Source organism: Vigna radiata, chromosome 7 (genome assembly GCF_000741045.1).
Source record: "Vigna radiata var. radiata cultivar VC1973A chromosome 7, Vradiata_ver6, whole genome shotgun sequence".
Taxonomy (NCBI): Eukaryota; Viridiplantae; Streptophyta; class Magnoliopsida; order Fabales; family Fabaceae; genus Vigna; species Vigna radiata.
Window position 1 is genome coordinate 48,521,339 of NC_028357.1, and position 24,892 is coordinate 48,546,230.

The 24,892-nt window shown below is 30.5% G+C and overlaps 3 protein-coding genes across 3 annotated transcripts; 1 reads left to right on the forward strand and 2 right to left on the reverse strand.

Moving 5' to 3' along the window:
• The first annotated feature begins 2,869 nt into the window (after positions 1-2,869).
• On the forward strand, positions 2,870-3,539 carry LOC106767640. Its single transcript, XM_014652572.2, has one exon. It carries the CDS (start codon positions 2,987-2,989, stop codon positions 3,368-3,370), a length of 384 nt encoding a protein of 127 aa, XP_014508058.1. The 5' UTR covers positions 2,870-2,986; the 3' UTR covers positions 3,371-3,539.
• Positions 3,540-5,469: 1,930 nt separating this feature from the next.
• On the reverse strand, positions 5,470-14,928 carry LOC106768643 (kinesin-like protein KIN-13A). The gene is made up of 13 exons (XM_014653895.2): positions 14,586-14,928; positions 14,233-14,498; positions 13,396-13,617; positions 12,000-12,191; positions 11,466-11,570; positions 11,221-11,298; positions 10,942-11,023; positions 10,016-10,178; positions 8,948-9,280; positions 7,710-7,928; positions 7,011-7,602; positions 6,858-6,923; positions 5,470-5,884 (listed from the first exon to the last, which is right to left on the reverse strand). Exons 2-13 carry the CDS (start codon positions 14,443-14,445, stop codon positions 5,702-5,704), a joined length of 2,448 nt encoding a protein of 815 aa, XP_014509381.1. The 5' UTR covers positions 14,446-14,498; positions 14,586-14,928; the 3' UTR covers positions 5,470-5,701.
• Positions 14,929-18,980: 4,052 nt separating this feature from the next.
• On the reverse strand, positions 18,981-20,102 carry LOC106767945 (translationally-controlled tumor protein homolog). Its single transcript, XM_014652912.2, has 5 exons — positions 19,999-20,102; positions 19,798-19,871; positions 19,569-19,694; positions 19,331-19,488; positions 18,981-19,244 (listed from the first exon to the last, which is right to left on the reverse strand). The coding sequence occupies exons 1-5, from the start codon at positions 20,024-20,026 to the stop codon at positions 19,127-19,129; spliced, it is 504 nt and encodes a 167-aa protein (XP_014508398.1). The 5' UTR covers positions 20,027-20,102; the 3' UTR covers positions 18,981-19,126.
• Between the last annotated feature and the right edge of the window lie 4,790 nt (positions 20,103-24,892).

Below are 24,892 nucleotides of genomic sequence, written 5' to 3' on the forward strand. Positions count from 1 at the left end.
GTTAAAAAAATTTGGTAAAAAATACTAAAATCAGAGTTTTCTAGAGTTAAAGAACTAAATGAGTTTTCTAGAGTTAAAGAACTAAATTGTACCTTAGTTTGAAAGAGAGACTAAAACCAAAATCTCTCCAAAGTATAGGGACTAAAAACATATTTAACCCTAAATTTAATATTTTTTAATTTTTACGTGTTTTTTTTTTATATTTCTTATATCTCAAAAGTTTACGTAATTTTTTTTTCGAATTCTAAAACTATTTATATTCAAGAAGTATTTTTCAAATTTTTACTCTCCATCGTTCCTCCCAAATTTCTCACTCCCTTCCTCCCTCTTAAAATTTTGCATTCTCTTTGTTTCTTTTGAAATTTATCAGAGTTATTCACATTGTCTCATTTCCTTTGTTCCTTCTCCAATTTCCTCTTCCCATTCATTTTTTCATTTTCCCTTTCAATTCCCAATCCTAAAGTCATCCATGGAGCTGCAACAACAATTGCGTGGACTGGTAAATACAATAATAGTAAACAGTGGAGTTCTCACTTATAATATCACGATCCACCACAAGAAATGAGGAATCATTCATGAGTGGTTCGTACTTACCTTTCTAAAATTTAATTTATCCTATACTTTTTTTTTTATATTCACTACAAGAAAAAGTGAGTTATCTACCATGGATTTGAATATCTAAGTAATGTAAGTATTAAATATATATTTTACCTATAAATTTTTAAAAGTGAGTAATATATATGGATTTTTTTTTGTAGGTAATGAGAAAAAATTTGTTCTATCGATTTTTCATATGTAAAATCAATATGTACATTTGATGTGTCAGGGCAAGAAAATTTGTGAAGAAAACTTTTTCTAACTGATTTCCTCCGTTCAGTTTGATGCCATTTTCGTTGAGTCTATAATCACTTGGATGGTACCTATAAAAAGTACTTTAATTTGTAAGTCAAAAAGGGTTTCGACACATGTAGTGAAGACAACAATAAATTATCATAACTACTTCTCATAGACCTCTACTTATAAGTTTTTACTTACTACCATCTTAAGTTCGGCTCAATCACCTCTTAATCATGGTTACATGTATACTAATATGTGTAGACACTCTTAATCATACTAAATATATGTTTAATCAATAATTCAAAGAATCGATCAAATTCTTTTATAAAACAATATGACTTTATTTGTCTCGTCAATTAATATGTTGGATTGATTTGATAGTCCTATGTTAAGGTTAACTCAATCAATTATCATTGAACTGGACAAAAACCGATAATACTTGTACTGTATAGTTTAAAACACAAATATATATACAAACTAATTCATAAGTTCAGTTAGTCAAATTATACATCATTTAACTTCAATTAGATTACTTATTTAGTAAACTGATTTTGAAAGAAAATTTAACTTATTGGATTTCCAAAAAAGATTTAATACATTAATTATTAAGTTTTAAATTATATTTAATTTGGGTTAATTTATTGTTATCCTTTGTTTGACTAATTATTCTGAACATTGATTAAGTAAAATCATCTTAAAAATTGATAGACAATCTAAGTTCACCTCGTCATTCAATAAAAGATACGGAATTTCGAGCATGTATGGTGAATAATCTAAATAAAACATTTAATCTTTCCGTTTTTATTGCTACAATTGCAAAATGCTACAATTGCAAAAAGCATTGTTCACATTTCACATAATTAGTTACAATTATTCTGGATAAATAGTAAAATATATATCTACAACTATTATTAACTGGGAGTTTTTATTCAATTGTAAAAAACAAGAAAACTGCTAAGGTTGTTTCTTTTTTTAATTTACATTCTTCCGTGATCATTTGTGAACTATCTTTATTATTAGTTTATCATTTGTGTCATTAAACACTTTTTTTTTTATAATGAGTTTGGTATAGTTATTCTACAATAATTATTAAATGGTGTTGCAATTATGTGATATGATATTTTTTAACATTATTAGTAGTTAAAATTTTTAAATTAGCATATTTTAATTTTAATTATTATAAGTATTTCACACTATAATCGCTTATACATATATAGGATTGTGTTTTAGCAATTAGATAATCTTATTATTAATAGACTAAAATTATGCATCTTCCATAAAAGTGAATTAAAGTCCTATTACAAATTTTCTTCAATAAAATATTATTTATTTATTTTAGTTTTCACTCTACGGCCTGATCCTAGAGGCAAAGGTCAGCCCGGCCCAACTTCTGAGACCCACAAGTCAACGTAAATCACACAACGCAGGCAGTTTCTTCCTGCAACCCCATAATTTTTTTCTTGTCCTATCATATAAAAATAATCTATTTTTAACATTTTAGATTTATTTAATCTCAAAATTATTTTTGAAATAAATAAAAATTTAAATTACTTTTATTTTCCCAAAAATTCCAAACATCAAACTAAACAAATTTATTTCTCTGTTTTTTTTCACTTCCCAACTACTAATCATTACAATTAATTGTACAAATATGTCAAATAAACAAATGTTACAAATAAAACATGAAACTACTAATCTAAGCATTTAAGTAAAAACATCACTTAAGTAGAATTTTTTAAAAATCTACTTAAATATTTTAAAGGTTAACATCACTTAAGAAGAAAGTTGTCTAAGTTTTAGCTGAATAAGAATTTTTAAAAAATAAATTACAAAAAGTTATACCAACAAAAATAATTAAGTTATAAATGTTTTAAATAAATTAGAAGCGTATTTAAGTTTTTTTAACAAAACAACCAATGAAAAAATAATAATTTAATAATAATGAGTAAAATTAATAGGTGAAAGTGAAGGTAGGATTGGACATGTTTACCCCTGTGTAGCGATCCAAACCAGAGTTATATTAAAGTGGAGAAGACAAAACGCAGCCACAGAAACACACTACAACTTTTGCTACCTACCATTTCTACAAACCCTTCACACAGAGGGGTTTGTAGTCATTACAATCACTGACCCATCATCTTTCAGCGTAATGGTACCGGAAAGACAACACGGCGGTGCTGGTGGTGGTGGAGGAGGAGGTGCGCCCCACGGGATCCTCCTGGCGGTGGTAGTGGCAATCGTGGTCTTAGTGCCCTTTCTGGTTGGGGATCAGGGCGAGGCCATAACCGAAGCAATCTCTGAGCTTCTGAGCCCATTGGGCCTCCTCCTTCTTCCCATCCTTCTCCTTCTCACCATTCAGTTCCTCTCCTCCGACCGCGGCTCCTTTGTCTCCGCCCTTTTCTCCACCGGCGAGCCCGACACCATCCACCGGGTCAGCGGCTCCCCCGTCGGCGTCGCACTCCTCCTCCTGCTCATTCTCTTCCTCCTCTACAACCGCTTTTCCATCTTCGGTGGCGACGATTCCGATGACTGAAAATCAAATCATTAAAAAGAAAAGGTTCCCTTCGAACATTCCGGATCTGCTACGATAGTGTTGTATATGTACGTGCATGTATGTACCTATTCTTTTTCGATCGAATCTATGGATTTAATTGGGATTATGGAAGTTAATTAAAGTCATAGTTGCGAGATTATTGCGCTAATTACCACCTGCTCATGTTATTACACCTTAGTTTTTGCCTTTAAATTTCAGTTAAGTTTTTGGTAACTTTGTTCTTGAAGCGTGCTATTTGTGGGGATCTGAATAAAAAAATGTATTGGGAAGGTGAAAAGTGACAAAGTAAGAGAGAGGGTTTGAATTTGAAAGATGGTAGTTTTTAAGGAGATATTCCGTGTCGGTGATTTTCTTTTGCTTTTCTATTTGGATTCTAAGACAGTATTTCAATGTTAAAATTAAAATTAAAATTAAAATTGAAAATTTTAAGGTAAAAACAAATAATGTGAATTGAATCTAATGTAACGAAAACCAAACACTAAGGACGGCATGCGCTGACGTGTGGGCACCATGGTGTGGTCCCTACTTCCCGCATGCATCATCTTTTCTAAACTATTTTCTTATTAAATTGAAAATTTCAAACATTGACTGTATATTAAATTAGTATAATTTGCTATTGAGTTGTAAATTGTAATGATTTTTAAAAACCCATAAGGATGAAATTATATTATTTGATTAGTCATCCTTTTTTTTATCTAGTATGTTGTAAAAGTGCGTGTTAGGGATGTTTAATCTTAATTGTCGATCATGATGAATTCAAATCTGAAAAGGAAATAATATTACAAGACACAAGATTTTTGTTGTCGTTAATGGTGGTAAAAAGGAAAAGAGTGTTGTTAAGGAGTAATTGGGTACGGATTTTTGTTAATGTGATTTTGTGAGAGTGAATCATATTCCCTTTGAAACAAACAAAGGCTAAAAGACATTTTTTATATTTTAAATATATAATTTTGTCAATGAAAATGAATATAGTTCCACTCGATTTAATGAAGTGTTAGCATAAAATATTGTCTTCCATTCCCTTGTAAATAATTTTGTTATCAGCAAATTACAAATCAAAATGTTTGTTAAATTTATTGATTTTATGGTGTAAATAATAGATACGATAATTGATATATAGAAATATTATGCAATATATATATATATATATATATATATATATATATATATATATATATATATATATATATATATATATATATATATATATATAGTTTTGTGGTGAAGGTGATGTGAAGTATTATTAAGTTATAGAAGTGTTAAGTGACAATGTGAATCTTGGTGATAGAAAGATCCACAAAAGACGCTGACAAGTGTCTCTTTCTCATCTCATAATGTGAATTATTAGGGAGAAAATGGTTAGCACGCGTTTATTAAATTTCAAGGTAAGAACAGAAAAACAAATGAGATGACTCCTTTTTCTAAAGGACTAATTGACATTGTAAAATATGTCAGATTTATAGTGTCATTTTTAAATATGGTGTAAATTTGGACAAAATATCGTTGAATTTGACAGGAAGCGTAAATTATATAATGACTTAATACAACTCTATCAGTTGTAAACACCCATTTCGGTGGTAATAAAAAAAAAGCCTCTAAATCATACATAAAATATTTAAAATCCATAAAATTCAAAATATTTAATTTCTTATACATTTAGATTAAAATATTCTCAATTTTCATCTTCTCCACTCTTCTATTAAGTAAAATCCATAAAAGCCTCTAAATCATAGTCGCATTTTTTCGTTGGACCGATTTCAATAAAAAAAAACACACACACATGAAATTAAAGACAAAAATAGAGCATTACAAAATATATTTCAAACACTTTTCTTGTACTCTAACATATCATAATCAAATTAGAATTGTTATTGAAAAATTGTATTCACCAAAAAAATGTGAAATATTTCATTTCTTTTATTCTTTTAAAAAAACTCAATCTGCAGTAATTTTATACTTCTCCGAAGAATAAATTAATCGTTTTAAAAACTGGAAATGGTAATTGATAACATGCTACTGAAAGATCACACGTTTGAACAGTGATTATAATAGTTATGCTTTTTTATATGGCAGCAACAGAGAAAACGGTAGAATGAAAATAAAAAATAATATACAGTTGAATCCAATTTAACAGGTTATCACACAAGAGAGAAATATACATTTGAGCAAATTTAATTTGAATACCCAACAGAAGGTCCATCTTTTTTTGTAAAATGAAGAAAAAACCTTTAAAACTATATTGCTAAGAAACGCGAAAGCAATTACATGATGATTGAGATGACGAGTGAAGAAGAGAAAGCGAGAGTGTCTTTAACGGGGTACTCTTTTTCTACTTAGTATCTCTTGTTCTTTTAGTCGATGTTGGAACCTTGCGAGACGAGCTTGAAGACTCACCAGGCTAGCTGCTTTGCGAGAAAGCACAAAACTCAACTGAGTTACATAATTGTCAATTAGACTTCCTGGCTGGTCCACTTCTGCCAATAGTTTCATTTCCTAACAACCAAAACCAATACACTATAAGCTCCAACAAACAACTACCATGCAAAAACAAAGTTTTACTTATTTTCTTGAAATTACTAAGAAACAGAGATAACACCTAAAACCAAAATTGAGGCAGGTACAGGTTAAGTGAGTGGGATATTTGAATAACAATGGTTGCACTACACAGTTAATAGAGCATGTACCCACGATGCAAAACATCATATCATATTGGACCATTCCTAAGAACCCCACCACCTTTCAAAAATTTTGTGCTATCAAACATTGAATACACGCATAAGCTTTTTGTACCAACGTGTAGGTATGAAAATACAAAAAGCAAATTGACGGATGTCAAGTGCAATGAAAAAACTCAAGCCCTGAAGTTTACCTAACAAAAAGAAATTAGAAATTGAGTTTGACAATGTTAGGATATAAGGTGGGAGGACATTCCGTATAAGTTAATTAGAGTAAATAAATATAGTATAAGTTAATTAGAGTAAATAAATATATATTTCAAGAAAATATTTAATATAAGATATTTATAATTAAGGATATATGTTAGGATAATATATGGAGAAATATTTATATTAAATGCAAATATATTATAGGGAAATATTTTATTTAGAGTAATATTTTAGAGAAAGATTTAGCAGAGTATGGACGGGAAATAATTAGTATAAATAAAGGAAGAGTCTAGGATTAGAGGTATGCTTTGATTTGTGAGTTTTGTAAAGGAAGTTATGTTCCAAGATAATTGATGGAGATTATGTTCCCAATTATTGGATAACTGAAAGAGGTTATGCTACCAGTTATTGTTTACTTGTGTTTATCCAGATATTATCATCAATAAAAGATATCAATTCGTTCTATTCCATTCTTTTATTATTCTTTTGAGTGTGTGAGATGGTGATTTCGTTACTTTCTCTACTCGGCTACGTGACAGACAATGTTATCGAGAAGCTAAAGAAAAATTTGCCTAACTTACTTCACGAACAATCTCCATTGTGTCCTCAATTTCTTTCCTATGAGCAGCAATTAGTGCTTCTTCCTCCTGCAGAAGCATAAATTAAACAGATACTCAAAAGTGTTACAGTAAATTTTTAAACGGAAAGAGGATAGCTCCAAACATTTGACAAACCTCAAGTATTGCGCTGATATTCACGTCAGAAGAGGATTCTGTTTCAGACTGCCCCGATCCAGTGCTAACTGTGTTATAATTTCCTGTGTTCTGCTGCTTGGAGCTTGTGGTGTTATTAGAAGCATTGGAATCCCTTTTTACCCAATTTATAGATCTTTCGGATTTCTCCTCCTTAGTTCCTTTTCTGCGTGGAGGAGACACCCTTTGCACTTTCTCATCTATAACATTTAGGGAATAAGAGTTCATCTTTTGACTGGTAGAATCACCGTGAGAATTCTTTACTTCAAACCTTTCCCTGTCCATTGGAGCAGAAGCCAGGCTTTTATCTTCTCGCCCATTGTATGAATAACTAGAAGAGAAACTTGATAGTTGTTTGTCAACATCGGTGGAAGAGCTGTACAAAGAACTTTCCTTTTCTACAGCTTTTCTGCCCAAGTCCGTTGCTTTTATCTCTTGACGCTGACCATTAAAATCCTCTGTACCCATGCTAGCAAGAAGTGAAGATGTGGGTGAAGCCTCTTTATTGATTGGTGGAACTTGATTTGGGGCCTGGTCCTTCCGAGGATTTCCACTCTTGGATAGACTTTTAACTCTGTTCATATAGGACAAAAATGGTTAATATCTAAAAGCGTGTGCGTACGAAAAAGTGCACCGAGTTATGAGCATAGTCTTCTTAATTTACAGTTGCAAAACACATACCGGTCTGCATATCTCAAGGTATTAAGTGTGTGTTCACAAGACCCAGCATTTGGGGATATACAAGAGATCATAACAGTTTTTGAATTTCCAACAAAGGAGTCACGGAGCACTTCCGTAAGTTTGCTTCCCCGAAAAGGAATATGGATCTGATCATTGTCCAAAGCACGGATGCACTCCTTCAAAGCCAAAAGACTCTTGTTGATTTCAGCACCTTCGATCCTGCAGTAGTGATACAATTAGTGACAAAAGTGGAGATTGGCTACTACAAGACACAAAGCAGGGATAGAAAGGAACTCAAGGAAGCCAACCATGACCAATCAAACCATGTTTTGCAGCAGTTACATGAAAATAACATCATCTCACACTATAAATTAAACAACAAACGAACAAACTTGGAAATTTCACATTTATTTACAAAGTAGATGTAGCAATTGCATCCCTTTGTTGCATCCATTTTCCAATCCACGCATGTATGAATCCAACTAATTTGCCCAATCATTGGCATAAAAAATTAATGGAATAAATCAATAAGTATTACTATATGATTAACAGACAATCCATCATATTTTCAAACAATGGACCGAGATATTGGATCAATGATTGCCATAGGAGCAAACGCCCACTGAGGGTCCCTTTGAAAACAAAACTCAACAGGACAGAAATTTAGTTGACCAGAAAAAGAAATAATTCATTTTTAAATAGATGAAGTGGATTCATCCGTGAAAAATATGAATGGATAGGTAAGATTTTTACTTTTTATAAATGAGTAGATTAATATTTTTAATAAATTGTTAACATACCATGAATGAAATAATAGTTTACTTTTTCCGATCATTTTAATCCACTGCAAATTTATCCAAAACATCCATTTTATTGAAAAGTAGTAATAGATGATTAAAAACCATTTGTGCAACTAAATAGTCCCTAAGTATATTATAGTAAATATAGTTGCAACTTTGAATACAGTAATAAATTGAAATTTCATTTTTATTACAAGTTGACAATATCTTAATACATGCAAAGTACCTACAAAACAGGTTATGAAATAAACCAAAACAAGCTGGCTGCATTAGATTTGTCAACTAGAGAACAGTTTATGTGTCCTGCTCTTATCATTTTAAATATAGTATAGAAAGGAGTCGATAAATGAAGATCTCAAAAGTAAGATATAACAAGCGCATATAACACTAAACGAGCAGATGGTTTATGCAGAAAAGATAACTTTAATGGTAAAGTACCTTGTTTGACGGTCATTGTCAGTAGTATCAGCACCTCTTTCACTTCCAGCAAGATCAATAAAAGATATCTTCCCCACAACCTTCCCACTTTTTGCCTCATTTCCATCATTATTGTTCCGCTTACTCTCTTTTATCTCATTGTGCCTCTTTACGACCAGTTGCAAGATAGCATGGGACCTGGACGACTCCTCATTGGCACCAGTTGACCCCGTACTTCTGGCTGCATTCCCCTTTTCAATGAATTCTTTGACAATCTGTACATCAGACACTTCAAATTCTTGAAGTCCTACAATACACACTTGCTGCCGTCCATCTTCTCTCATGCAGAGTTTTCTGTTCAAAGCAAAACAAACACAGCCACTCAGTAATCTATATAAACAGATTGCACTTCCAAGCAGATATAACATGCAAGGTGATAGCAGATATAACACAAAATAAATCAAATCCATTGTTAGTATGGGATGAAGTTTATGTTCCCTGGGAAAATCTAAAGTAATACCCTTGACAGTCGAGACTTGCCATAAATTTATTATTATATAAAAATTTAATCACAAATCCAGTAGCATTATGATTACGCTGTCCACACTTCATGTTTTTAGTGGGGACTTTGTATCAAGAGAAGCTGTTTCAATTTTTGAAAAATTATTCCCGAGAATATGAACTTAGGAATATAGCATTCTCACGTTTGTTATAAAGCTTAAGAAATAATTTACCCAGCATAAATGATTCCCATATGCATATTCAGCATGTCTTTCATTCCCATGATGCGGTGGGAATCTTGAAGTTACATATATTCCAACTTGTATTTTCTTCCAACTTCTACTTTTTTGTCTATCATTTGAATTTTGAAGAACATTACTGGGAGGAATATTAAATCTTAACCAAACATGCTTTGATGTTTACCCAGACATATTACTTCGAATGGAATTATCTATCTAGAAATAAAATCCACCTAAAAACACAATCTTCCAGTTAAGACCCAGATCACAAATACAAAGCATTCATACCAAAGGTAAATTAATGTCTGAAGGACAAACACACCAAAACACACAAAAAAGAAGTACCCACTTTCTGTCACTAAGAAGATCAAAAAGTTTTCCACCATATATCTCGAAGTAGCTAAGCCACAATTTAAATCTCTGGTTTCGATATGCTGGTCGATGCAACTGTCTAACAAGGTCTTCAGCAGCTCTGAGCGGCAATGGTTGCATTGTGTATGTTTTGCCACTACCTGAAAGTAAAACACTGTTAGCCACAACATAGAGCTGTTTGATTCATTTAAACCTTCAATTATTTGTGTGATGGCATCTATTATTATTACAAATATTCATCTTCCTCTAGGCCAAGGTCATCAGTCACCTCCAACTCCAGCAACAACAAGCCAAGTCTTTTCTCACAAGGTGGAGTCACCTACAACACATAAATCAAATGATGTGCTACCCTCCATCTCATCTACTCTCCTAAGTCCTAACTAGGGCCTACATTGAATTTGTGCACACATGCCAAACAATGCAAAGCAAGATTCTATGATTATTTGCACAATAGCCTCCAACTCATGGCCAGTTTCCACAAAATGAACACGTCATGGCTATTTTGGAATGTTAAATATACTGAATGGATTTCACAAGAAATGAATTGACTCCTCATTTCCACGACCAATCAAGAACCATTCACAAAAACTAAAATATATGAAAAACCAGCAAGCAAAATATATAAATAAAAGGCCTGGAAATATTTTTGAGATATTAAGTGCATTCGCCTATAACTCACAGACTTGAGAAGAACAATACTAGAAAGAAAAAGAAAAGTATGGAAGCCCTATGCTGCTATGCTTGGCTACTAATACAATAAAGAACCATCAACTACACACTCACTCACAAACAAAACACATACTTGGAAAATATTGAGAAGAAAAAGTATGGAAAGTAATATATTGGATGGTGGTTATATTTTGGTAAAAGTATGGTTTGAACAGGGAACAACAAATTTCTTACCTGTCTGACCATAAGCAAAACAAGTAGCTTTGGTTCTCTCAAAAATTGTAGGAATTATTGGTTCAACTGTAACTCGATATACCTGTCATTGCAAAGCAGCAACCATACCTTAGATTAACAGATCAAGAATCAAGACCAAGACAGAGGCAAGAACTCACGGTTTCATAAATACCAACAGCAAAGAAGAAATAATGGTGATGTTACAGCTACTGAGGAAAAAACGACCATTAAAATAAGAAACAGCAAAAAGATTCAATATTTGTTAAGGAGCTGGCTTACTTCGTCATTGGTAACTTTCTCATCAAGAACAGCATCAAAACAGAACTCATGCTTCTCCACATAAGCTGTCAAATCCACCTTTTACATGACAAGAACAAACAATTAGATCTTTAAACAGGCAGTAAGAACAAGAATAGCAAACTAAAATAAAATTTCATAATTAGTTATAAATAATTCAACCTTTGAACTGATATAGTAATAAATGGTAAAGCAATAACTAGTGTTTCAATTCAACATAAACAAACCTTTAGTTTTGGTTCATGGACTGTCAAATATGCACTGTCATATGCAGTTACAATGTCATCCTCCTTCTTAGCAAGCTCCTTCTTATTTAAAGGTCTTTTGCGTACCTAGGACATGCATTGGAAGTAAATGCCTAATATAAATAGCAATGGCAATTACAAATTTCCCTTAAATATTACTGAATCGATAATTAAAATCACATATTAAGAATGAAAAGTTCAAAATGCTTTAGGGAAATAATAAAACGCAATTAATAATGAAAGATGCATTTTACTCATAAGTTTCTTTTCCAAATGATGATTTTTAGTGAATTGTTCAGATAGTTTGGGAAAAATGGTGATAACAAAGAGAAGTGGTAATCGTGTTACTAGGTGCGATACAAAAATATCAAAAGAAAAAAAAAATGTAATTCAAAATTCATTGCTCACTTATGACAATGGATCATAAGAAAACCATAACTTTGCATGTTTTAAAGTGCAGGGAAGAAGCTACGGATAAATGTGTCAGGCTACTTATTTCTAGAAATATTGACATACCACAACTTTAATCTTAGCAACATTGTTTTCTCTTGTATTATTCTCTTTTTCATTTGTAGGTACAAAAACTGATGCATCAGCATCTGCTTCTCCTCTTTCCTGCTTTCTGCTAATTGGATTGAAATCATCTTCAAAAGCTCTAGCACCTCCAGGCATAAAGGGTGATGGCTCAAAGGGTTCTGAAATAACATGCTGAGGAGAAGAAAAAAATCAGAGACAATAAACCTATGCATGTACAGATACTTGTACTGAAAATGCACGAAATAAGGAAATTGTTGCAATACAAGGGATCAACGAGAATAAACATGCACAATCAAAAGGTAATCAAACTCAAACAGAATACTAATGGTTAAACATGCCTGTACTGATACTTAAAATTCATAATTTCAACTTTACTACAATTTGACTGCCTATATTTGTATCATAAGATGAAACTCAAATGACTATGTATCTTAAGATACATGTAAAATCTTAAAAAAATTGTATCATCAATACGATGATATGGTTTAAAAATTCATCAATTTTTTTTTTCTTAAATTTCTTTCACCAGTTCTCGCACAATAAAAGCTGAAAAGTTATATAATCTTTCTTTACAAACTCATATAGCTAGTAATTTTGCGTCACAAGTTTTGTGGTTAAGTTGTTTTGTCCATTTGTAGCTTATAATTATAATATTGAGCACCACGTATAATCTATAATCATTATGATACATTTGAAGTAATTCAAAGATAAAGAAACAGTTTTCCAATTCACAATTTGAATCTCGATTTGATAACTTCATTCAGACATTCAAACCTTTGTGGTTAAGTTGTTTTGTCCACTTGTAGCTTATAATTATAATATTGAGCACCACATATAATCTATAATCATTATGATACATTTGAAGTAATTCAAAAAGATAAAGAAACAGTTTTCCAATTCACAATTTGAATCTCGATTTGATAACTTCATTCAGACATTCAAACCTTTGTGGTTAAGTTGTTTTGTCCACTTGTAGCTTATAATTATAATATTGAGCACCACATATAATCTATAATCATTATGATACATTTGAAGTAATTCAAAAAGATAAAGAAACAGTTTTCCAATTCACAATTTGAATCTCGATTTGATAACTTCATTCAGACATTCAAACCTACGACTATTGCCTAAATAACTCTGCTTATATAACCAAGATTCTTCACCATCGTCAAACAAAAAGTTGCATTAGACCTCAATAAAAATTTGTTAAACTTATCATGAAAATTAATAGTGATGATATTAGGTTAATATTCGTAAATGGAAGACAACTTTACACATAAGACATATTATCCTTGCAAATGTGTAGAAAAGGAATCAAACTGCAGTTAGCTTGTTTAACCGAATGAACTGGAAACCACCATATGGTGAATTGTACCTCGGACAAAAGCTCTGTATCATCCATGGCGTGAAGATCCAGAAGCCCGGCTCCAAAATCTCCCCTGAAGTCTGGAGAATAAAACCCATCTGATACTGTCACTCCACTTAAATTTTGGGAAGTAGGAGTATATGGCTCAGAAGCAGATTCCCCGTTAAAATTGAGGTTTCTCATTAACTTAAAAAGCCTCTGCTTTTCTTCTGCAGACTGCGCTCCATAACCCTACGGCAATATCATTTTCACTTAGTCATCTCATAGAGTACCGTCATAAGCAACAATACGAAAAACAAACAACATTTAGCCTGTTCAAGTTCAACGGGAGGCAATGTAGTTTCTAAAAAATATATAGAACAGAGGTACACGCTAATTATCCGACAAAAACACAGGACCGTTCAAAAACTTCAAATAGGAACGATAGTCAGGTGTTTCAAAAATTTTAACACAAAAATGCATTCTAAACCCTAAAGGCACTATGAATTTAGGATAAGCACAATAAACGGTACACCCTTCCTCTGGAAAGAACAATATAATATTACTCATACAATAATACACAAATAAAGCAAGTGAAATAATAGAAGAAAAATGGAAGGTTAAAAAATAATTTAGCTATTCATGATTATCTTAACAAACCAAATAATCTAAACAGAACACCAAACGACCAAGTTACGACACTATATACAGCTCCAACATGAAAGAAGTTGCAGGAGAGGGAAAGTTAAAAGAGACGGTAATAATAAATTGGCATTCAGAAATCTTAAAGAAAGAAAGCGGAGAAGTAACAAGTAGTTTAGAAACGAAAACCTAACAGAGTTGTTATCTAAGAGAGACGATAAATACCTGCATAAGAAGATTGGGAAGGAGGCGTTGGTCGATACCAGTGGAAGCCAGTGGAGAGGCCAGATGCTGCAAGCCGGCGGATTGTAACCAGCGCGCCATGACGGCGTCGCCGGCATCGGTAGCCGGCCCCGCCGAATTATGGAGAGATCCGGCGCCGGCGTGGTCATACAGAGCAGTGGCCGCTGCATTGCTCTGCTGCATCTGGCCACCCATGTGGCGCTGCGACCGTCTTTGGGGCGCCAATTTTCAAGATCTGTTTTGACAAACTTCACAACAAACACACACGCTAGAATTCAAATTCGAAAACCGCCACAGTAAGATATCACCGAAAAAAAAGCATCAGGCACACTTACGAGAAGGAGAGAATTTGAATCCAAGGAAGAACATGAAAGTGAGTGAAAGGACGGAATTCAGAAATCAACGAAGCGTGATATTCGAGTGAACGGAGTAATTGAGGAACGAAGAATGCAGCGGGCGAGGGAGCGGAGAATCGAGATCTGCGCTGCGAAATGATTCAGATCTGAAAGTGGTCGAAAATACGAAAACGAAACCCCTGAACGGTGGGGAAGCGTTGCTTCTAATGTTCTGTTAGATGTTGTTGTTGTGTGAGTGAAGAAAATGGAATGATGGCGGAAAAAGAGAGAGAAATTGAAGCGAGGATGAAAGAGTAGGCGTGGATGATGTGATATATACTTCGACAAAAACAGAGGTATACGTCCATGAAAATTTACGGATAACAATCACAAAATCAAATAGTCAAATATTATATAATATTATTTTCCAATATGATTAAAACGGCTACAATAAATCATTTTTTTTTCCATTGTATACTCCTCCTTTATACATTGTACAAACATATTGAAAGTTTGAAATAAATCTGTTTCATGTTTGCATCTAAAAAGCTGTGTCAAACAAGTTGACACAATATTCGATGAGACTTGAAAGCTGAGTTAAATATTTAAACCGAAATCCAAATATCCCAAATAGTAATAAGAAGTAAATTTAATTTTAACTTACCTATTTGATGATTTTATTTTCTTTAATTGGATTCGGAATGTAGAAGGAAAGATGAAAAATGCCTTAACAATTTTCTTTTTCTTATTGAATAAAATTTTGAAATATATATATATATATATATATATATATATATATATATATATATATATATATATATATATATATATATATTGCGATTTGTTCAAATTGGAATTTGAAGAAAAAGAATTCCAAAAATAGTACATAACCGAGTAATATATTAATGTCAACGAACTAAAAAGTAATTCAATGCAAAAGGACAATAATAAATTAAGAAGGTCTTTTCACCTTTTCATATGTTTTTTTTTTTTCTTTTTTTTAGTTCTAAGCTTATTCTTTTTTGTCGTTGTAATCCGTAAAGTGTATAAACTGCATTTAAATTAGTTATAGCTGGTGTCAAAAAATAAAATGGTGATTTAAAATATGTTGCTCTGAAATATATTAAATGCGTATTTTATTAATATTATTTAGAATTTCATACACTCTATTTTTACACAGTTTTAATAAAAGAAAGGTATATACGAATATTGTCCTAACGCAGAAATATGTGAGGTTAGGTTGATGCCAATTGGCAAACACGTGGCTCATAATGAATGGGTAATGCTGAAAGGAACAAAAACTGCACATGTGTTAGTATTAGACATCGTGAATCAATTAACTCTCAAACAAAAACAGAGAAAATGGCATTTTGAAGTGTTTCTTTATACTGAATTTTTCATCCAAAATATCTATATAAAATATGTTATGTGGCTTGTTATAAAACGACTGCTTGTTAAAAATAATAAAATTATATGACATTTCTTTTATGACACTCTTGAATAATTTAAAATATTTTAAAAAATATTTTTGTATAATATGATTCGAATTTCCCACTTATGAGATGATTATGAGATAAGACAAATGTTAACACTCTCTTAATCACATGGTTAAACTTTTCCAAACGTTTGTTAATCACGATATCTAAAGGCGTTAATATATATTTGATTAAGTAAAATCATTATGGTAATCTAAATTACGATGATAACAATATAACTCAGCAACAACAAGATGTAAATTAAGACCTTAAAAGTTGAATATGTATGAGAGGTAAGTATTATGCTAACTTTTATAACCTTTATTACCATTAAAATATACTACTTAAAGTCCAAGTTATTAATAATGGATAATAATGAAGAAAACAAAAATACAGATAAATTATTAAAGGAATTCAATAATTACAAAGATCGTCTTATTCTAATAATAACACATGTATTCTTTGAGTTTTTTTTTTTTTCTTTTTGAAAATGATTGAATTTTAAATATATCTATCTCAAATTACCTAATATAGTGACAAATTAAATTTTTTAACCATTGTACGATGGACAAAAAGACCCACAACCTATTTCAAAATACTATGATACTATGATTAACACAGCTTTTTGCATTGCTAATTAATTAATCACACATGATAATTAATAAGTGCCACAACCAACACGAGTTTCCTTTGTGTGGGTACTTTACCTTAATTAATATAACTTTCTTTTGTAATAAAACATCTGTGGCTATTTCTAACATGGAAAATGTATTTTCTAAATTTTGATTCAATTTCAACATATATAAAAAAAAAGTGCGAAAATGGTGGTTTTGGCCTCATTGTGAAATAGTATTATTTCTTAAACAAAAAATAAAAAATAAGTGCATTATGACATACATTGACATTTATTTGACAGAGTTCATAAAGGGGAGGTTCGACACACACATAGATCTTCATACTTTGTAAGATATTGTTCACTTTGAGCCAAGTTTTTACATGTTTGTTTTTGGTACCACTCCAAAAAGTCTCTTTCATTAAAGTTATTTATATGTATATAAACCTATGTCCAATTCTTTTTTTATTCGATGCGAAACTTTGTTTGTATCCAACAAAAATATCTTAAAAAATGAACTTTTGTAGTTTTTTTTTTAAAAAAAAGTAAAATATAAAAAAAAGCAGTGTCAAGTTAATGTAAAATATATTATATATGTCAAAATATCATTTTTCAAAAGGAAAACGCTTTTAAAATGATGGCTAACATATGGTATATCTTGGGGTTCACTTCTTAATATTTGCTTTGGTATGAAGCATGAGAGGTTTGAGATGGAAAGATTAATTTGACTTAAGCTTAATGTTTTTGTTTTCTTGTTTTTAATTTCACCAAAGTAGCTCTACCATCTTTTCTAAACATATACGTCTAGATTTGAGTATGTTTCAATAATTGAAGTTTATAACATGACTCTCTTTTACGTCTTTTTCATACGCATCTCTTACGTTTTTTCTATTTCACGTGACTTTCTTAATAACCTTGTCTCACTGTCACGTTAATAATTCATTGGATGTTATTCATTCCATTAATGACTTGAAAAGGATCATGCCATTATCTTTTTTAGCTTGTTAACACGTCTTTTCTGGTATATATGTAAGCCACCAAATATACCACCACAAAACATTTAAAATTATTAAAATTTATATAAATAAATTTAATTATATATTTAAAATACATAGTATACGACATAATAAATAAGCTTCAATTACTAATTCTTGCGATCAGAAATTAATAAAGAGCTGTGTACTTTGTTTTAAGAAGCGTACGAGCTTTATAGAAAAAAAAATTAAAATCACTCCATAGAATAACAACAAATAAATATAAAAACTTACATACAAATTTAGTGAAACTATAAAAGACTGATCAAATAATTTAAACATTTTTTGTTTATATTTTAACGCTTACAGTATATACTTATAAACTATTATTTGAACAGAATAAATTAAGGAAGTTAATGATATTTAAAACAAAGATTGAATGCGTATTTATACTTTTATGCTAAATATAATTTTCCTTCTTAGGTTTAGAGATGATAAAGTAATTGCAACATGTTTAATCCGTCATATTTTATTGATTTAATTTTACATCCTTACATTCACCAATCTTCCAAATCTATTTTACATATCTTGTCCTGCATTAAATATTACTAGATTTTTCGTATTTATGTTATCCTTTTTCAAAAATTATTTCACGAAGCTTTACAAAAATAACATAAAACTCATTTCTTGCATTTTTTTTTCTATATAAAATATAAAGAAAAATTCCTAGAAAAATCTTCTAATAACAAAATGACAATTCTGTCCATTAAATTTTTTTTATTATCTTTATTACTAAATTTTGAACTTATAGTTGTCTTTTCCATTTTTATTTTATCTTCTTGCTATTTAGTGTGAGAAGAGAAATCGTACGTGAATTTATGGTAAAGAAGTCTCACATTAGTAAAAACTTATCTTGGATTTATTTATTTATTTATTTATTTGTATAAAAGGAGATTAATGTTTTTTAATGATCACATTTCAAAAATATATTCCTTTTATTTTATTATTTTTTTGCTTTATTGTTTGAAATAAAAACTAAGAGAGAATATTAATTAAGGTTAAATTTTCCTTGTATTTATTTTTTCTATTTTCAGAAAAAAAATATGTTATTATTTGTTTTCTTCTTGGAAATAGAGAGAAGGTATATAATTTTCTTTATTTAATAAAATTACATTCTTTGTCTTGTTTTATTCCTTCTATTTTAATTTTTTTAATCGTGACTACCTGTTATTTTGATTCCCAAAATCTAGAAGGATCATCCACCAACACAACACATAATAAAATTACTACCTTCAAATAATAATTATCCCACCAGATAAAATTATTAGTTTGCAAATCAATTATTCTATATATAAATTGATAGTACTGTATGAATAGCTCACACTGTAAAAATCTTTTACTATAAAGAAAAGTTAGACGATGCTAAGACTATAGTACCAAAAAAAAAAACAAAAAAAACTCCGTATGTAGGTATGTGGCTTAGCACTTCATCTCCTGGAGAGCATATGCAAAATACAGAAACGTGGGATCAGTGGCACCATCCTTATAATAAGCAAACACCAGACTGCCATCATCATGCATACTCTCTCCAACAAAGCTGCAAATTTTTAATGAAAGCTTTTGGTTGATTAACACGATTTTAACAATTACAAGCAAAAAAATCATACAACAAGTGCCACTTACAACTGAAGATCCTTAATCTTGGAGAGCAGGAACTTAGTTGCTCCTTCAATGTGTTTTTTCAACAGATTTTGTTTCTCCTCGTCAAGTTTTTGGATCAATAACTTAATATACCTCTTCATGAACACAAGAAACTGCTTCTTGTCAAAACCAGGTTGCTCCTGCAAAACATTAATACTACTAATTTAATCCATCAAAATACTAAAACTCAAACAATAATTAGAGATATGATAATCGAAACCTGAAGCCTGAATGTGTCAACAATATCAACAACTTTGGTAGCTTGATCGTCAACACCTTCATCTTCCCCACCTTCAGCAGAAGGATTTGCGCCAATGTCGACTTCAATCGCTCCTTGAACAACCCACTGCAAACCCCCCAAACAAAAATCTCTTATAAATATACAAACCACAAGTACTATATATATGTAATTTATAGGATAATCCATATATGCACCGTATTCAACTCACCTTTCCAGAAACTTCCCACAACATTCCATTCTCAATTTCTCTGTAGGGGAAGGAGTCCGAGAGAAGTTCGTCACCTACACAACACCGTACAAACAAAACAGTGAGAAAATCATGGCTACAAATTCTGAATAGTGTAAATTTCATGCAATTTCTATCAAAGTTCAAAAACACAATAACAAATGAGAGATGTAATACATATACCTGTGAGGAAGTCCTTGTAAACCAACATATTTGCAGAGATTTTCTCCGAGATCGTTTGGAAGAGAAGGCTTCTGCTTTGAAGGACGAGAGAGTTTGGAATTAGTTTGAACACTCTGATGCGAAGGCGCAGAGGTCTATTTATAGGGAGAGGTTTTTGAAGGAAGTAAACAAAATTTTCTATCTTTTTTCCTTGTTGATATAAATATGATATTATCTAATGATTTTGTTTTAAATCTTTTCTCATTTATCTCTTAAAGATTCTTCTCTTAAAATAAAGATAAATTTAGATTGCATTCATATAAACTAGAATATAGTTTAGTCAATAAATTAATTAAATATTCAACTCATTTTCACAAATTATTCGATTTTTTTTGTATATTTTTTCCTTAAATAACTTTTTTAATATTTTATTGAGTATTTACTTTCTTTATTTTATACTATCATATTTCAATTTATTTATTATCTTCTATCCATATCCGCGAATAGAATTTTAACATAACAATGTTTGAAGAAATTAAGGTGTTAAAGATTAGTCTATTTCATTCGAGAAAAAAAAACTGATTTAATATTGATTAAAAAATATTCACCTCAATGTTAACAGATAAAATTCTGATTAATGTCACTTTAAAAATAATCTTAATTAATATTATAGTAAAAAAAGAACTTTGATTAATGGTTGTTGAAAAATAATTGTAATTATATCAATTAAAAATAATCACAGTTAAAAAAGTTTGTGCTTCACATAAAAGAAATAGTAATAATGTTCATGAAAAATCTTAACGTTTATTAACAAATAACATTACTCTTTATAAATATAAACATAATCTTGATATAATATAAATTTTAATATGAAAAAAATAATGTAATTTGAAAAATAATTTTGAGGAATAAGTTGGTTGTTAAAAAAAAAGGAAATAAGTCAACTTTACTTTTATTCAATGTGATATATTTAACACACCTCATAGTGATGAATGAAAATTTAAATTCTGCATGTTGAATCTAAAAACTTGATTGACCATGTGTTTTTATATTATTTTAATATGTAAATTTATATATAAATCAATCTTATAAATTGATTTTTGGAAGAAATTAATGATAGTGGTATTGATTGTAAAGATAAGACTGGTATTGACCCAAATGAAATTATATAAAATGAAGAAAGAAAAGTAAATTTGCTGTTGAATATTCTATTATTTGCTTTGGTATGATATATGGTTGGTTAATTTACCCTCGGATAGTTTAAATTTAATATATTTTTTCTCTGTATTGGTTTCATTTTTCAATTCAGAGTCTTTTCTTTCTTTCTCTTATATTTTTTTTTATTATTATTATTTTGTATGTAATACATTAAGAGTACTTTGTATCTTAATACTATAGTTAATAGACAATCATTTAACTAATATTAATATGTTTGAAAATGATATAACTAAAATATATAGGAGTTATTACGTAATTCTACCCTAATTACTCTTGAATAGAATGATTTTTTTTTTCTAAATTTGAAATTGGAATAGGTAGCAATGTTTTCTTGGAGTGATAAAATTTTTCAGTAGAATATAATTTTTCGACTCTCTGAAAGACAAATCCTTAACTCAAAGACATTTTTGTTTTCTTAAAGAAAAGAAAAAATTAAAAAAAACATTAAAATTAAAAATAAAATTAAATAAGAAAAAAATAATTTAAAATTTTAGATTAAATGTTATTTTCTTAAAGAAAGAAAACAAAAAAATTATTTAAGAATAGAAAAATTTTAGTTTCGTAATATTAATTTTGTACTATAATTTAGAATGAAATTTGTTATTACTATAATGATTGATAGAAAAAGATGAGTGAGAATGAAGAGATAAACTTAAAATTTTATAATAATAATATTATTATTGCTATTATTACTTTCAAAAAAAATCAATAATTATAAATTTTCAAATTATATTAAAAAATCATAAATAGTTTTTTGTGTTTTATAAGTAATTGTGATTTAAAAAGGACATTTTTAATTAATTGTTTTAAAAAATATTATTAAATATCTAAAATAATATTAGATATTTTAATAAAAAAATGCACCACTGTTTGATTTTTGAAAAAGTTATACAAATATTACTAACAAAATAAAATTTAATTATTTGCATAAAATCGTAACTTCCAGAAGTTATGATTTCCAAATACTATAAAATTAGTTTCAACCAAACGTGGTTCACCCTTCCCGTAAGAAAAGGAATATTGTAACACAAAAAACGAATATAAATAAAATAAAATAAAATAGTTTCCAAGCAAACCCAAAATCTAAATCAAATATATCATATTACTTAAGTTTAAATTTTAATAAAATAGACAAATTTCAATCATTTAAAATAAGATTAAACATTTTTTTAGTTCCGAAAATTTATACAGAATTAAAATTCATATATGTTAAAAAAAATTATATATTTTGATTTCAAATTTTCAAAATGAATAGATATAATATTTTAATCCAATTATCTTAAAGGTGTAAAGAAGTCAAATATTAATATGAAACATATGTGTAAACAAGTTAAATTATTAAATAAAATATCATTAAAAGAATTTAACAGTAATTAGTTTTAAATAAAAAACTATATTCATTAATTTTAAAAAAATAAAAAATCAAGATATATCAAAGTTTTTGATAAATATGAATTTTAATTTCACAATAACTAAAAATTTATTTAACCTTTTAAAATAAAAAATACAATATAAAAATAAGGGTTAAATATGTTTTTAGTCCCTAAACTATCAAGCCATTTTGTTTTTAGTCCCTCTTTGAAACTAAGGTACAAATCAGTCCTCCAACTTTTACAAACTTTGGTTTTAGTCCCTGAAACTTAACACCGTTAAAACCTTGGTGATGTGGCAAACGTTTCTNTCCATATGGATTAACACTTTAGCCACGTGTTGCTCGTTTGTGTGATCTGTTAAGATAATTTCAATTGGGAATTATTTTGTAGTTTGAAATTGTTTTTTTAGTAAGTTAGGGTTCGTTCGGAGGACATAATTTTATCTGGAAAGAGGAGAACATGGTTTCAAAACTGACTTAGGGTTCGTGGTTAGGGTTCTTGCTTGTTCGTGTTCGTGGTCGTGCTTGCAATCGTGGTGGTCCTGTTGTTCGTCGTTGGTGTGTACGTGGTAGTGTTCGTCTTCGTTCAAAATCAGTTGCGTGTGCATTTTGTGTGAAAGATCAGTGATTCATCCAAGAAGGTAATTATTTAGTTGTAGTGAAATTTATATTCTTTGTTTAATGTGCAATTTTCTTTGCATTCTGTTTTTAATGTTCCAAGTTTTGATTTTACCATGTAGGTAAAATGGTGTTTGACGTNTGTCTTCATCATATGGGGAAGTTCCTCAAGGGATTACAATATGTGGAAGGAGAGATACATGTTTTTAGAGGAATTGATCCCGACATGTGGTCATTCTTTGAAGCGGTGGGATTGGTTAAAGAATTCAAGTATGATGGAGAGTTCAAGCTTTGGTGGAAGGGTTCGAAAGAAAAGGCAATGAACAACCTTAGACCACTTACAGATGACAGAGAAGCAATTTTGTTGTCTAACTATGCTGAGGCAAATAAGGAGGAAGTTGAAATCTATGTTCAACATCTCCAACCAAGTCAGCCAGATGAAATTAATTTTCTTTCCTTTTGTGAGGAAGCAATTGAAGAAGGAGTAGAAGTGATGGTGGAAGAGATGGAGGAAGAGGATGAAACCCGTGGTTATGTTGTTGAAGAAGGTGAAGCAGAGGATGAAGAAGATTTTGGTGGGGTGGAGGGAAATGTGGAAGTACAAGACTTGGTACTGGATGGTGAGGAGGAAGAGGGGATTGTTGAGGAAGAAACGGTGGAAGAGCAAGAGGTACAGGATGAAGAGGGCAATATTGTTGACGGTGATGGTTTGGAAAATGTTGATGAAAGTGAAGAAGAGAGAATGGCAAATGATGATGATGGGTTTGGGATGGAGGAAGAGAGAAGAAATATTAATCCAGTTTTGGATAGGTGGAAGAGAATGAGAATGAAAAAAAAAATATAAGTGTCAAGAGCAGAGTTGAAGGTAGTGATGGGGCATTTATGATTAACGAAGAGGTTGGATATCATGAGATAAATGAAGATTATGATACAGATGATTTGTCTTCAAATGTAGATAGTGATGAGGATGTGAGGGATAATAAGAGGCATTTTTCAAAGTATAGAGCAGAAGATATGACGAAGGGGTTCAAATTTAGATTGGGAATGGAGTTTAAGTCATTGAAGGAGTTTAAGAGTGCGCTACAGGAGCATAGTGTTTTGAATGGAAAAGAAGTGAAGTTTGTCAAAAATGACTTGAAGAGAGTAAGGGCAATTTGTAAGAAANGGTGTGGTTTTGTTATAATGGCTAGCAAGGTAGGAAGTAGCCAAACCTTCAGATTGAAAACTTTAGTTAGGCACAAGTGTGGAAGGGCTTTTGGTAGCAAAAGTGCAAGTGTAGAATGGATTGCACAGGTTTTGGTTGACAGGTTTGTGAATGTAGGAGGCATGACAGTGATTCAAATCATAGATGAAATAAAGAAGTCATATAGTGTGGGAATAAGTCATTGGAAGGCTGGAAGAGCTAAGAAAATTGCAATGGATTCTTTAGTGGGTGATGGAGAAAAACAATATGCTCGTCTTTATGACTATGTGGCTGAGTTGTTAAGAGTAAAGGCTGGAACCGTCAAGATTAAGGCCATCCAACCCCAACCCACCTTGCCACCAAGGTTTGGGTCATTTTACATGTGTTTGGAGGGCTGTAAGGAGGGGTTTTTAGGTAGTTGCAGACCTTTCATTGGGGTAGATGGTTGTCACTTGAAAACAAGTTATGGAGGTCAGTTGTTAATTGCAGTAGGAAGGGACCCTAATGACCAGTACTTCCCACTA